Raw genomic sequence first — 13,681 nt, 5'->3', positions numbered from 1 at the left:
CGCACGCTGCCCCTTCAAAGGCCACATTCAGCAGCAGCAGCACCCCCTGCTGCGGTAGATGATGGGAGATGAAGTGTGGGGAGGGTCCACAGAAGTCAGGCACCCCAATAATATAGCCAATGTTGTACTAATTAAAAACGCATTGAAGGCTTGATCTTTCCGTCTGTACAAAACCTGTTAGCAATTTCACCCCCGTAAGTTTTTTCCCCGTATCCATTATCTGACAACTTTTTGCAGGCCCAGTATAAACTTCCTTGTGGTATTGAGCACTTCCTACATACGATGTTTTATTGCAGCAACTGCATATATAAGAAGATAGTATGAGATTTGGTAACCCTTAATTTACAAACGGCTTTATTTGTATTGCAGGGTTCTTTCCCAAGAAGTGGGTTTTCCTTCAAAGTGTTCTATCCCTCCAACAAAACAGTAGAGGACAGGTAAATATTCACTTTTTACTGGCTATGAATTATGAATAACGAAAATGAATAACGTTCTCCTGTTAATATAAACTTTAAAATACTTTCGCTGACTCTAAATATCCTTGTTGGTTTAATTAGCCACAATTGTGATATCCAATGATAATTGCTGACGAGATTTTATAGATCTCTCGTTTTAAGTACCTAGTGTTAACTAGAAGTTGTTGTTTTACTGGATGGTTAACTGACATCTTAGAAACAGTTGTTTAGATTTCGTATTTTCAGTTGTCACTCAATCGAGGTAAGTTATGCCTTTAAACGATTTTTATACAAGTCCAAGTGATCTGGAAAACACAGTGAACTTTGTTTTGTAACTTTAGCCTTTGGGATGTGTCAGAATCTTAAAGATTTGCATTGCAGTGTTATTCCTTAGTTGCAGTCACTTAGAGGATAGTGCTTATAAGGTTATTTTAAATTCTGTAATGCAGCAGATACCATGCATACCATGCCCTACTTGTAATACTCTGTGTGTCTTGATCTTAGTTCTTTTAATTGCTTTTATTTATATTGTACCTCCACCTCGGTGCTAGGAACCATGTCTGAAGGTTCTTTTTCGTTTGTGTACTGTTCTTGATCATTGGATCTTCATTTATATTTTTTAGGCATTAAATAACTCGAGCCAATTAGGGGAATCACAGAAAAAACTTTTCTATAAAGCCAATCAAAAGGCATCTCTTTTTATGAACTATATATTTGTTTTACTTCTTTATTATTGTAGTATCTGAAACAACAAACAAAACTAAATATTAGTTACACAGCACATTGTCACATGGACTTACCCCCACCGCCCCAACCACTCCCCCCGGCTTCGCTAACATAGCATGTAATACATGATTATTCAGTGCAGTCACCTTATGCCCTTATGTTGGCTGTGAGTAAGTTCTTCAGCTCATACGGCTATGCATGTAACCTATACAGGAGTGCAACTACAAGATTGTGCATCACTGGTATCATCTCAAAAATCTAGCATTAGATCCGCCCATATTGTTAAGTTTTCCACCACCTTGGCATCTCTCCTGGACGTTTTAATATGTATTTTCTTAGCTAGTGCCCATTCCGGTGCGTCCTTTTCCCACTGATTAACACTTGGGTTCCATTTACCCAGCAATCCAATAGCACTGCGCCTCTTAGCCAACAATAATGCCAGCTGTAGAAACTTATAGTGCATCATCTTCTGTTTTGGTTGGACGTTCATACCTAGCAAACAACGCTGCGGAGAAAGAGTTAGCTGGATCCATGTCACTCTATGTAACCTTGCGATGACCTCTGTCCTAAAGTCTGTAAGTCTAGGCAGGTGAATGACAAGTGCAGGAAATATGCTCCATCCACCCCACATCTCTGGCATCCTGCAGATCTGGTTAGATACATTTTAGTGAGTATGATTGGTGTCCAGTAGGTGCGGTGCAAAAAATTTAAATTAGTCAATTTAAATCGGGCATTGCCCGAGACCACCTTAACCCTCACGCAGGCTGCGCTTAATCCTTATCTCAAATTGTGTGATTCTAGACCAGTATTTATTTTATAGAGCCATCTTTGTCTTCAATATCTCATATGAGAGCACTGTCATTTCCTGACAGCACATTTTCTATTGAAATGGCAACAAACCTTCCCACTAACATCCAGTTTTATTGATAAAACTAGCATATAAACAATATGTGCAAATTGTGTTTCAGCAAAAAATGTATCATTTGCACATCACCAAGTAATGTGTTTTGATTGGTTTTAATCCTATTCAAATCATGTTTTTTATCGCACAGAATTACAAAAAATATGCTCTCATAACTACTGAAATAGATTTTCAAATGTTTGTACAGTTCATTTACTAGCTATTTAAATGTGTGTTAGAAAAAAACCTGACACCCCACAGTATTTGCAGCACAATTGTCCAGACAGTTCACTTTACAAAATCCTCTAACTTCTCAGTCATAGAAAGAAAAGTAATTGTAAGAAGACATCAATGGACTTTTGATCTCTGTCTGTAAACGCAGAGCAGATGTGAAAAGATTAAAAAAAACAAGATTTAAATGTATATTTATTGCTCATTTACTTTCTGGGTGAACTGAACACCTGTTCTATATCAGCTTGCCATATATCAGCTTGCCAGTATTGGCCAGTCTCCCCTAAAAATAGCTCGCCCTCATAAAATCTGCATGTATATTTCTCGAGGCCTGGCCACCCATGAGTTTGTTCAAAGATGCTGTCCCCATTTGTGGCCTCTCTGAGGTAGTAGAGGATCCGCAGATATCCCTACCTAGATTATCTTCTGATCAATGTAGCATCAAGGGAGAAAATAGAGGTTGGTTTACCTATACCCTCAGGACCATGCATAATCTTGAGTTCTCAATGAACTATTCCATATTCTCAATTGTGCACTCCAAAAGCCTTCAGTACACTGGGGCAATTTGGGCGCGCAGCCTGGAAAAGGACTTCCCTCTCTCAAAAGGGTTATAACCATCAGCCAAATGTTGGCTTGGTGTTTCCAGAGGCTGCTAGGTCTGTGGGTACCCTCTTCTGGGAAGGTGCATAATTCCAAGCTCCAAATGGTTTACCTTTACCTTGCAAAGCACTAAGCCCTGTGACTGGGCAATCAGCCAAAGCCTGTAATAGTCCTTTATCCATGAACCCAACTTTGTGTTGGGGGCACAGACTCCTGACTGTTTGGTTAGATGGTCCCTTCCGTCTGTTCCCTCAGTGAGTTGTAGCCATACACAACTCATCAATGTATGGCAGGCTTATTATGGGGAATTCTCTTTCATTGCCTTGTAGGACAGATCAGATTCCTTCATCCACATACACGTGCTGGAGCTAAAAACCGATCTCTCTAGCATTGTAAGTTATCTTTGAATTGGCGATTGTGCACATTGGCAATATTATGGCCCTCTTCTGTGTAAGGAATCAAGGGGGGCATCTTCCCTCATCTCTCTGCAGCTGTGCCGGTTGGCAGTAGACCTGTGGAGATGACCCTTACCCTATCCATAGTACCACATTGTGGGGATCCTCACACACGAGCACACAGCCTAAGCATGAGTGGGAGATTCTTCAGAATGTCCTTATATCACCTTCAAAGCTTGGGGCTGTCCATTTGTAGACTCCTGTGACACTCACCTGAGCATGAGTGGCGAACAGTTCAACTTCTGAATGGGCAGGGGGACTTGATCTCTAGATGACTGCCTGATATTGGTGTTGATGTGGCATTCTTATATGCCAAGTCCTGCAGGAGATCAGTCAAGTCAGTTTCTCGCACCTGCTCTGTCTTTTCAGGGGGAGTGCATCCACTTTCTCAAACGGGAGAGGTCTGTGGACAGAGGCAGACTGCTGCATCCCTTTCTACCAATCCTCAGCGTGAGTGCTTGGTTTGTAGGGAGCTAGACTTTGAACAACACAGACCTCTTCCAGAGCTACATACGGATGAGATTCTAACGCTGGATGCTGTCCGAGAACATCGACCTTTTCACCTGCTCTATGGATATTGTGTTTCTTGTTGTGCCTCCTAGTTAAAGCAAGTGGACAACAGTAAGCTGTACCTTGTTGCAATTAGCGCCTATCCTAATAGGCCTGAGAAGCTCTCAGCCATAGCTAAAGAACTGTCAAGACATCTGCACAACCTCTGGTTAGGGGCGGGAAACGGCCACTACAACGAAGCCGTTTCCACGAAATCTTTAACCACGCATGCAGTACAACGCATGCGTGGTTACCACGAAAGCCTTTACCACGCATACCTTTACTACGAGGTTTGTAGTAAAGGCATATGTGGTAAAGGTAAAAAGTAAAAAAGGGGGGCTTTGGGGGGGTCTCCCCCCACCCAAAAAAAAATTACCCGAAGTCACGTCGGGAAATGCAGAAAATCCGCGTCGTTTTAGAGAAATCGGAAAATAAACTTCCGCTTTCTCTTAACGACGTATGACGTCACCACGCAAGTATTCTATGTAAAGGTTATGCGTGGAAAACGAATTCCGTTGTAACGCATGCGTGGTAAAGGCATGCGTTGCAACGGAATTCGTTGTAACGTCATATATTCGTTAGGGGCCACATGGGCTCTTCGGACATAAACCTTGTTACAACTAAGCTGACGTGTAAACCTTTTGAACTCTTTGCCTCATATGTCGTTAAGCTGCTTCCATTGGAAATTTCAGTATTTGTTGGGCATAATATCAGCCAGGCACATGGGCTGCAAGACTGTTCGAAGTCCAAACCATTCACAGTATTCCACCGGACAAGGTGGACTTGATGACTGATCTCACCTTTCTTCCAAAGTTTTCGTGGTAATTTATTTGAACAATTTTTCTTTTCTTCCAACATTCTTTCAAAGTCCGAATGCCTCCTTGGTCCAAGGGACATCTTTCAAACTTGACGTGCGGTATGCTTTGTGCTTTTAGCAAGATAAAACCACCGACCAATTTCTACTTTTCCAGGCAATAATAACACCAGAGTATCAGCTAAGTCACCTTCTGCTAGATGGATCATGTCAAACATCATTCATTATTGCACTCTACATAGAGACCAACTTTGCTCTGGTGTCCAAGCTCATTCGACCAGTCAGATGTATACCGGGCAGCTATGTTTTATGGCACACATATTTTGCTGTCATAGTGTTGTAGAGATGTCCTCTTAGATTAGTGCTACGTTTGTCCAGAAAGTGGTTTGCCTGGGCCTAATCTATCTAGTGCTGCATTCTACTCATGCCTTTCACATTTTCGATTGCTATGGAATCGAAATTTGCCTAGCTAATGTGACGGTAAGTTTCAATTCAATTCTATTAAGGACACGGAGGCGAGGATTATGCTTTTCTTTCTTAGCCATTTAATAAATACAAAACACACAGCAGCCCAAGAAAAGCTCTTACTGTAACAAAACATCATATTACATCAAGAAACTTGAGAAAAACACGAAGTATGAAATAGTGCAAAATGTCTCAGACTTTAAACCACAAGTCCCAGCACTCCAACTTTTAAAGTAACGAGGATAGTCCTTTCACAGTGTCCATTAACCATAGATAGGAAGTCCCCTCTCTCAGTCCTTCCTCTTTCTTCGCGAATTACGCTTCATCCTCACTGGTCCTGCTTGACACCATCATTGCCTAGTGAGAAAACACATCCGCGTCAGCGTTGTACAAACAGATGTATGTCAGCAAATATACGCAGAACAACATCAGGCATGAACTCAACAGTACCAAAACTGGAAAACCTACGTACTTACTGAAATACGGGTGGGACGTCACTCGTGGACGATCTGAGTGGGATAATCCTCGCCTCCGTGTCCTTAATAGAATTGAAACTTACCGTCACATTAGCTAGGCAAATTTCGATTCTATGGCAGGACCGGAGGCTCGGATTATGCTAGTTTAAAGCTTACTCACCACCAAATGGGCAATATCCACCACTGGCTTGAAGTAAAACTTCTTAAAAGTGGACTCTGAAGACCAATCCGCTGCACGCATCAAGTCTTCCAAACGTGCACCTACTGCAAAAGCCTTAGAGGCCATGGCCCCTCTGGCAGAATGAGCTCCGAAGCGTTTCGTATCTATGCCTGCCTCCTGCATGACCCAGCGCACCCACCTGGCAATGGTGGGGGAAGAGACTGCATGGTGTGGCTTTCGCAAGGCAATCAACAACTGGCGTTCGCCCGGAGGGCGGAGATCCCAAGTGACGTCCTCATACGCTTTCAAACAATGCACGACGCACAATTTTGGAACATCCACAAAAGCAGGGTACGAAATCGTCCTGGAGCCAGATTTTGTACGGCGGCCAACCGTAAAGGTGACGCCTTCAGGCGAAAACACCCGTGCGGACACATCCAGCGCCCGAACATCAGACACTCTGCGACATGACACCAAGCATAACAGCATGGCCAACTTGGCTGAAAGCTCTTTTAAAGACAAATATCTATTAGCTTGCCAGGATAGAAACAAGTTCAACACTACGTTCACGTCCCAGAGGACGGAGTAATGAGGTTCCGGCGGCAAGGACAACCGGATTCCTCGCAAGAGCCTGCACACAAAAGGATGCTCACCCACAGGAGAGCCGTCCACCGGCAGATGCGCCGCAGAAATCGCTGAACGCATGGCATTAATCGTGCGATATGCCAAACCCGCCGTAGCCAATTCAGCTAGAAAGTTCAGTATGGGAACCACTCCGGCGACCAAGGGATCCAGACCCCGTCGAAGACACCAACGCACCCACTTAGACCAAGCGGATTTGTAGCGCTTCGACGTACTGGGAGCCCAGGCTTTGGACAAAAGCCCCTCAGCCGGTCGCGAAAGCCCTGGGAGCGACCAGCGACCCCTGAAAGCCTCCATACCATGAGATGGAGAGACCCCTGCACGAGGAGGTGATGAGGTTCCTGATCTGGACTGAGAAGCAGGTGAGGAAACTGGGGGAGTAGGATTGGAGAATCCCAAGAAAGTTCCAGTAGAACCGGAAACCACACTTGAGACCTCCAGAACGGAGTCACTAGGACCAGCTCCCCCTTCTGCCGGCGTAGCTGCGCCGCCGTTCTCGTTATCATGGAGAAGGGAGGAAATGCATAAGGAGACTCCCGGCTCCAGTCCTGAAGAAACGCGTCCGTGGCTTCCGCCGCCGGATCCGGCCTCCAACTGAAGAACCTTGGGAGTTGATGATCCAACCGAGAGGCAAAGAGGTCGATCGAAAAAGGACCCCAAAGGTCGTTCAACCACTGAAAAACCGGAACATCCAACTTCCACTGACTGAAATCTCGCAGATATCTGGAGTGCCAATCCGCCACCTGATTGGACTGGCCCGGTAAGTATTCTGCCTGTACTGACACATGATTGTCCAGGCAATAGGCCCAAAACTCCTTCGCGAGATTCGCTAGTGCACGGGACCGAGAACCCCCCAAATGGTTCACGTACCGTACGGCTGAGACGTTGTCCATCTTCAGCAGGACGCACGACTGCACCAAATCCTTGGTCCAGCAGCGGACGGCAAAAGACCCCGCCAAGAGTTCCAGACAGTTGATGTGCAACTTCTGTTCTTCTGGCGACCAGGCTCCGCCCGTGGAAAACTCTCCGCAACGTGCGCCCCAACCGGCTCTGCTGGCATCGGATTTGATCACCAAATCCGGGACCGACCCAAAAATCGCCCGACCATTCCAGGCCTCCATGTGTGAAAGCCACCACAACATCTCCTCCTTCACCTCTTCCGAGAGAGGAACCACTTGATCGTAAGACAAACCTCTGCGCAAGTGAAAAGCCTTGAGGCGTTGGAGGGCCCTGTAATGAAGTGGCCCTGGGAAAATCGCCTGAATGGACGACGACAAAAGGCCCACTACTCTGGCGATCTGCCTCAACGACGTGTGGGTCTTCCCCAACGTCTGCCGCAATACATGCCGGATCTTGGACAGCTTGCGGGCAGGAAGACTGAGGTTGGATTCGACCGAGTCTATGATGAAACCCAGGAACTCTATCCGTTGAGAAGGAACAAGAACCGACTTGGACTCGTTGATAACGAACCCCAGCTTCTGCAAAAGTGACACCGTCAGCTGCAACTGTAGGCGCAGCCTCCGAGGGCATTGGTCTAAAAGCAAAATGTCGTCCAAATAGACGATGAGTCGAACGCCTTGACCGCGTAAAGACTCTATCACCGGGTGCAACACTTTCGTGAAGCACCACGGCGCGGAAGACAGACCGAAAGGAAGGGCCACGAACTCGAACACCTGACCCTTCCAGAGAAACTGCAGGAAACGACGGTGCGGAGGATGAATAGGAACCACCAGATAGGCGTCCTTTAAATCCAACCGCACCATCCAATCCTGTGAGAGAAGAATGTCGCGCAAAAGATGGATCCCCTCCATCTTGAAGTGGCGATACACCAGCCACCTGTTGAACTCTCTGAGATTGATGACTGGACGACGGCCTCCACCAGGCTTGTCCACAAGAAAAAGGTTGCTGATGAACCCCGAGGGATGACGTGTTGACTGACGAACAGCTCCTTTGCGAAGCAAGTCCGCGACCTCCTCGTCTATCAACAACGCATCGGCCTCTGAGAACACCATCGGAGGAGGGGCACTTACCTGAAACGGCTGATCGTAAAATTCTATATGGAAACCGCGGACGGTTTGGAGTACCCACGCGTCCGCAGTAAGATGTGCCCACTCCCCCCAGAAGGCCGCTAAACGGCCGCCAACGCGAACCTGATCTGCCGGAAGTACACTCACCGGTAGCGGAGTTGTTTCCGGCACCCTTCCTGAAGCCGCGACCTCCAAAGCGCTGTCCTCTGGTGGGATAGAAGTTTGTATAGTTGGCAGATGTATTATACTGTCCTCGTCCGGAGCCTTGCCCTCTGTTGCTGGCATTCTGGCCACCACGGCCGGTCGCACGGCCCCTGTTGCGACCAGCCCCGGAGGAAAAACGCTGATGGAACACGCGTTTAATGCTGGATTGTGCTTTGTCCAGCGAGGTAAAGGTGGAGACGAATTTGCCTAACTCTTTAATGAAGGGCTCGCCAAAGAGGCCCCCTTGGGCCACAGCCCCCGCCTCCGAAGAGGCTAGATCCCCTAGCTTCGGGTCCAACTTAATTAAAAAGGACCGTCGGCGTTCTGTGGAAAGGGCGCAGTTGGCATTGCCCAAGAAAATAATCACCCTCTGAGCCCAATTTGACAGCACCTCAGGGGAAATGGTCGCACCCGTGACCTTAGCTTCCTCCTCCATATCTAGAATTTTAGTAATCGGACCCACCGCGTCCAACAACTTATCCTGGCAGGACCGCCAAGAACGGTCTATGCCCTTGCGCGGGTCCTTCATGAGCTTCGCCAGAAAGGTTGCCATCTTGGAATCAAGGTCTGGAGTCATGGCCACTTTGCCTTCTAAAGACGGTCTAGGGCATTCCCCCCGTAAGCAACCCCTGGCCTCCTTTTCCAGCGGTTTGCGCAGCCTGCTTGCAACGAACTTGGCTACCTTGTCGCCCGGGGCCCACGCAGCTGACCGCGGATGAATAATTTCATCCGGGTCCAACATGCCCGAGCTATCCCGAGGCAACTCCGCAACCGAGCCCGAAGGACGCCAGGAACGCTCCGACTGATCATCCTCATCCGAATCCGGGGAATCCCTGTCAGGGGAAGATGGTGCAACCTCCGAAGACGCCACCGGGACAGGGGCAGCGGGCTGCTCCGCGGGGGGCGCGGTCGCCTTGGCCAGGAATGCATCCCTGAGCCGCTCAAAGGCGCCCTTATCCACCCCCTGGGCACCCTCCGACGGCCCTTCCCTGCAAGGCTTCTTTGGAGCTGGGGGACCCTCCCCCGAAGTGCCTGGGAGATCAGCGCGAGCCAGCTTGGCACACTCCTCTACAATACGCGCTGAAAGGCGGTCCTCCATAGGGCCAACCACCTCCGTTACACACCTATAAATAGAACTATCAACCGCCTGATAGAACTCATCATCATTGAGATAAGACTGGGAATCGTCATAGTACTCCTCTTCCATGATTAACGTCCCTGAGAGACAGTGCCCCGCACCTGACCAAGAGGACACCTAAAGGAGCACCAAACACCGCCCCAGCAAAATGGGGGTCAAGAAATATTGCCACAGACCGAAGGACTGCAAAGGTTTTTGGGCGGTAGAGACTGACCGCAATTAGGGCGCACTCCAGCCCCACACAGCGCGCTGACCCACCACAAGGGACCAGGTCTGCCCCCCCAAAGCGCGCTACCACACCAGGAGCCAAGAGTGCATCAGCCGGCACCACCGGCAGAAAACGCGGTAAAACCGCAGTACCGACCCTCAACAGGGCGTAGCAGTGAACAAAAGCACTGAATCAGGGCTACAGACCCAGCCAGAACCGGGCGTACATGAGGGGGCAAGAGGGCAAGGCTCCGCGATCGTTGGTCTCCTCAGCGCGGCTCCTCTGAGGAGAAAACCGCGCCGAAGACCAACGAGACGCCGCAGCGCCCTCTGGCGGCCGATACACGCCGCGCAACAACACCGGGATAAAGGTCGCGAAAGGAGCGGAAAACCCGCTCCCGCGACGTCTTTGGGGCTCTGCAAAGAAAGAACTGCCACAGCGTTTTCACAAGCCCCAAAATAACAATAGTAAACCCCAACTGTGAGGCTAAATACCACATCAAACACAAGAGCAAAGAAAAAACACTTAACTGGCTGCGAGAGCAGCGAAGAAAGAGGAAGGACTGAGAGAGGGGACTTCCTATCTATGGTTAATGGACACTGTGAAAGGACTATCCTCGTTACTTTAAAAGTTGGAGTGCTGGGACTTGTGGTTTAAAGTCTGAGACATTTTGCACTATTTCATACTTGGTGTTTTTCTCAAGTTTCTTGATGTAATATGATGTTTTGTTACAGTAAGAGCTTTTCTTGGGCTGCTGTGTGTTTTGTATTTATTAAATGGCTAAGAAAGAAAAGCATAATCCGAGCCTCCGGTCCTGCCATAGAATTGAACCACATAGGTAAGAAAGGGAAAGAGCCAGCACCTAAGAATTGGGTAAAGGTGCCTTTTTGCTGACTGTTAACTTTACGGGGTTAGATCCCTAGAAATAAATAGCAGGTTCAAAAATACGCTTGCATCCACTTTAAAGTTAGTTGCAAAATATTGAGGAAGAAAGTACGCACTGCGCTTTTTCAATTTTGACATTATTGTTACCCGAAGTGCCGCAGTCTGCATGGGCACTCACCACTAGGTATGGTCTTTTTGTAGTTGCCTGCGCAAACACAGAAGTGAACACAAATCGTGCTAAGCTACAGATAAGTGCTACTGTAAAATTTGCCTAAAACTGTAACAGAATTAATGCATATTAATAAAATAATCCATCATCAAGGATTATAAGAGGTTGGGGGAAAAAAGAGGAAGAATGATGGATCAGCGTATATAATTATAAACAATTGTAAGAATATAACTAAAACTGATATTTATGTGTATTAGACTAACAATATCGAGAAATAAAAAAACAATTGGTTCATGGAAAACTTAGCAAACACAACTTAGACAACTGTAAATAACTGAAGGAGGTTGAGAAACCTCTTCGGTGCATTGACTCTGCAGTGTAGAAGATTTAACTGAACTATCAACAAAAATTGTTAGTGAGGACCATAGAGATTCACGTTTAAAATAGTACGGATGTATGTTCTGTCTGCCATGCTTAAAAAGCTTTTGCAATGCAACAGGTTTTGCATTTACGAGAGTTTGATCTATTAGCATTGTAAATAACAAGGCCTTTTATTTATATGCTGTTTTTAAAACAGATAAATAAAAGGAAATGTCATTTACAATGCCAATAGCTTAAGCTCTTACAAATGCGAGACCTATTGCATTGCAAATACGTATGGCCCCGTGCTATAGAAATTTTTAAAAAGCGTTAGGAGAGAGAGGGTGTCATGTCTGCAACAGCAGGCAGGACAAAGCTATTTGAGAAGATAGTACTCGGAGGCTGTAATTAAAGCCTCCCGAGTAACAACACATGTAACAGGGTGTCGCCATGGGAGGTTACAAAATCAGACAAGGCGGTACTAAGGACGGACTACTAAGCCTAAAGACCAATGAACAGCCACAGTTTACAGTGGACAATGACACAAGCCAATGAAAAATATAAGCAGAGAGTGAGCAGTGCATCAAGTCGCTACCTGAATACAGCATGCCTCACAGAGCAGCGCGTGCGCTGCCCATGCTTGACCTAAAAAGGTAATAGGGTGAAATCTTTCCAATATAGAAAGGCTACTGCTAGTAAAAGATAGAGTATTTTCACATTAACAGAAACATTTACCAATCTCCGGATAAACTTCCCAGGAAGATATGTATAAAAGTCACAGTATATTAGATTGAACAACAGTTAAAGTGATTCCAGACTTTTAACCAAAAACCTTGAACAAAGTGACAAGAGAATAGCAGATGATTTAAGTCAGTGTTCCGTTAATTACAAAACCAACAAACATCAGCAACCTCTGGATAAATTTTATGTAAAGTTGAGGGAGATAATAAAAGTCAGTTATATACAACGATAGTTTCTGAATAGTGTTTGCCCCGTATGAAGATTCTCTTTTTAGGTCTCGCCTGTCGATGCGCATGCGCATCGAGCTTGCGAGACTATTGCGGCTTAACCACTCTTTAACTAACAAGCAAGGAATCGTGGCGATTCCTTGCAGTGCCCGTGACTTTTAAGCTCAATGCGCATGTGCATTGAGCTTAAAAGCGCGTGCACATCAGTTCCCTCAGCCGCAATCGCCGTCTGTTCCCTCAGCCGCATTCCTCCGACACCTTTTGAAGTGAAGCTTAGCTTCACTTCAAAGGCCCCGGCTTCTTCACACCCACATGCCGCTCTCCCCGCTCCGCCCCCTCCCCTGCCCGCCGTGTGCATTTCTCCTCCACCCCCTCCCCACAGCAATGCCCTCCGTCTTGTTTTGTTTTTTGCATTACCAGCTTTTCAGTCTTTTTCCTTTGGGGGGCCTGCAGTGTTGTGTTTAAAGGCCTATATGATTAAGGCAAACTGGCTTGTCTTCAGTCTGTATGACAGGGCACCCCCTCCCTCCCTTACGTTTGTAGTAATAGACAGCATGTGGTGAAGGTCACACGGAGGTCAGCTAATGGGACGCCTGCCCACTTCTTGCTCTGTGCATGCTCCGGGTGTGTGATAGTAAGCTCGACTCCCCCACCCCTCCCGGCCCCGTGGTTCTCTCTGAATACAGTGGGTGGGATTCTGAAACTGTTTACGGTGTTCCCCACTTACCATAACACACCCCTAACCACAGTCTCTCCTAATGTCAGTTTTCCATGACTGTCTTCTGCCCCTAAAAAAATCACTTTCTTTTCGTTAATCAGTACGGCTTTTAAATCAATTACAGCTTAATCTCTGCGCCACCAAACCACATGTAAGTCATCACAGTAGAATTGAAGCAGTCATTTTCGGTGCTTTGGAGGTGTTGAAGCTGCGCAGCCGCAGTGCAACCTCTGCCAGCAGGGCCCACGCCTTCCATGTCTCTCGGCACCATTATATTGCATTAAACGGAGAGTGTGTGTTGGATTGTTGGGACCTGGAGTTCGAGGTCGCCTTTTTCTTACCCCCCCCACTCCCCCACTACAACTTCGCAATTTACGAATGCAAACGGTATTTCCTGCCTCTCGGAAGCCCGGCGAGGACCCACAGGCGGCCGTTGTACATTTTGTACGCTAAAAACCATCGTGTGAGGGGCAGGGATCCACTTGTGTTTGCACTTCGGTTGCCTTTGAAAAGAAACGCTGTCACCCTCA

At 47.0% G+C, this 13,681-nt stretch overlaps 1 protein-coding gene across 4 annotated transcripts in view; it reads left to right on the top strand.

Moving 5' to 3' along the window:
• Nucleotides 1–13,681, top strand: part of POLE2 (DNA polymerase epsilon 2, accessory subunit) — a 490,721-nt gene that overhangs the window by 441,557 nt on the left and 35,483 nt on the right. For all 4 annotated transcript variants that reach the window (XM_078659706.1, XM_078659707.1, XM_078659704.1 and 1 more), the window contains one exon: nucleotides 370–437. In XM_078659706.1, coding sequence (XP_078515832.1) covers nucleotides 370–437 — 68 coding nt within the window. The remainder of the gene's footprint in view (nucleotides 1–369; nucleotides 438–13,681) is intronic.

Source organism: Lissotriton helveticus, chromosome 9 (assembly GCF_964261635.1).
Source record: "Lissotriton helveticus chromosome 9, aLisHel1.1, whole genome shotgun sequence".
NCBI lineage: Eukaryota > Metazoa > Chordata > Amphibia > Caudata > Salamandridae > Lissotriton > Lissotriton helveticus.
Note: the sequence above shows the minus strand (reverse complement) of the source record. Positions and strands in the feature narration are given on the sequence as shown.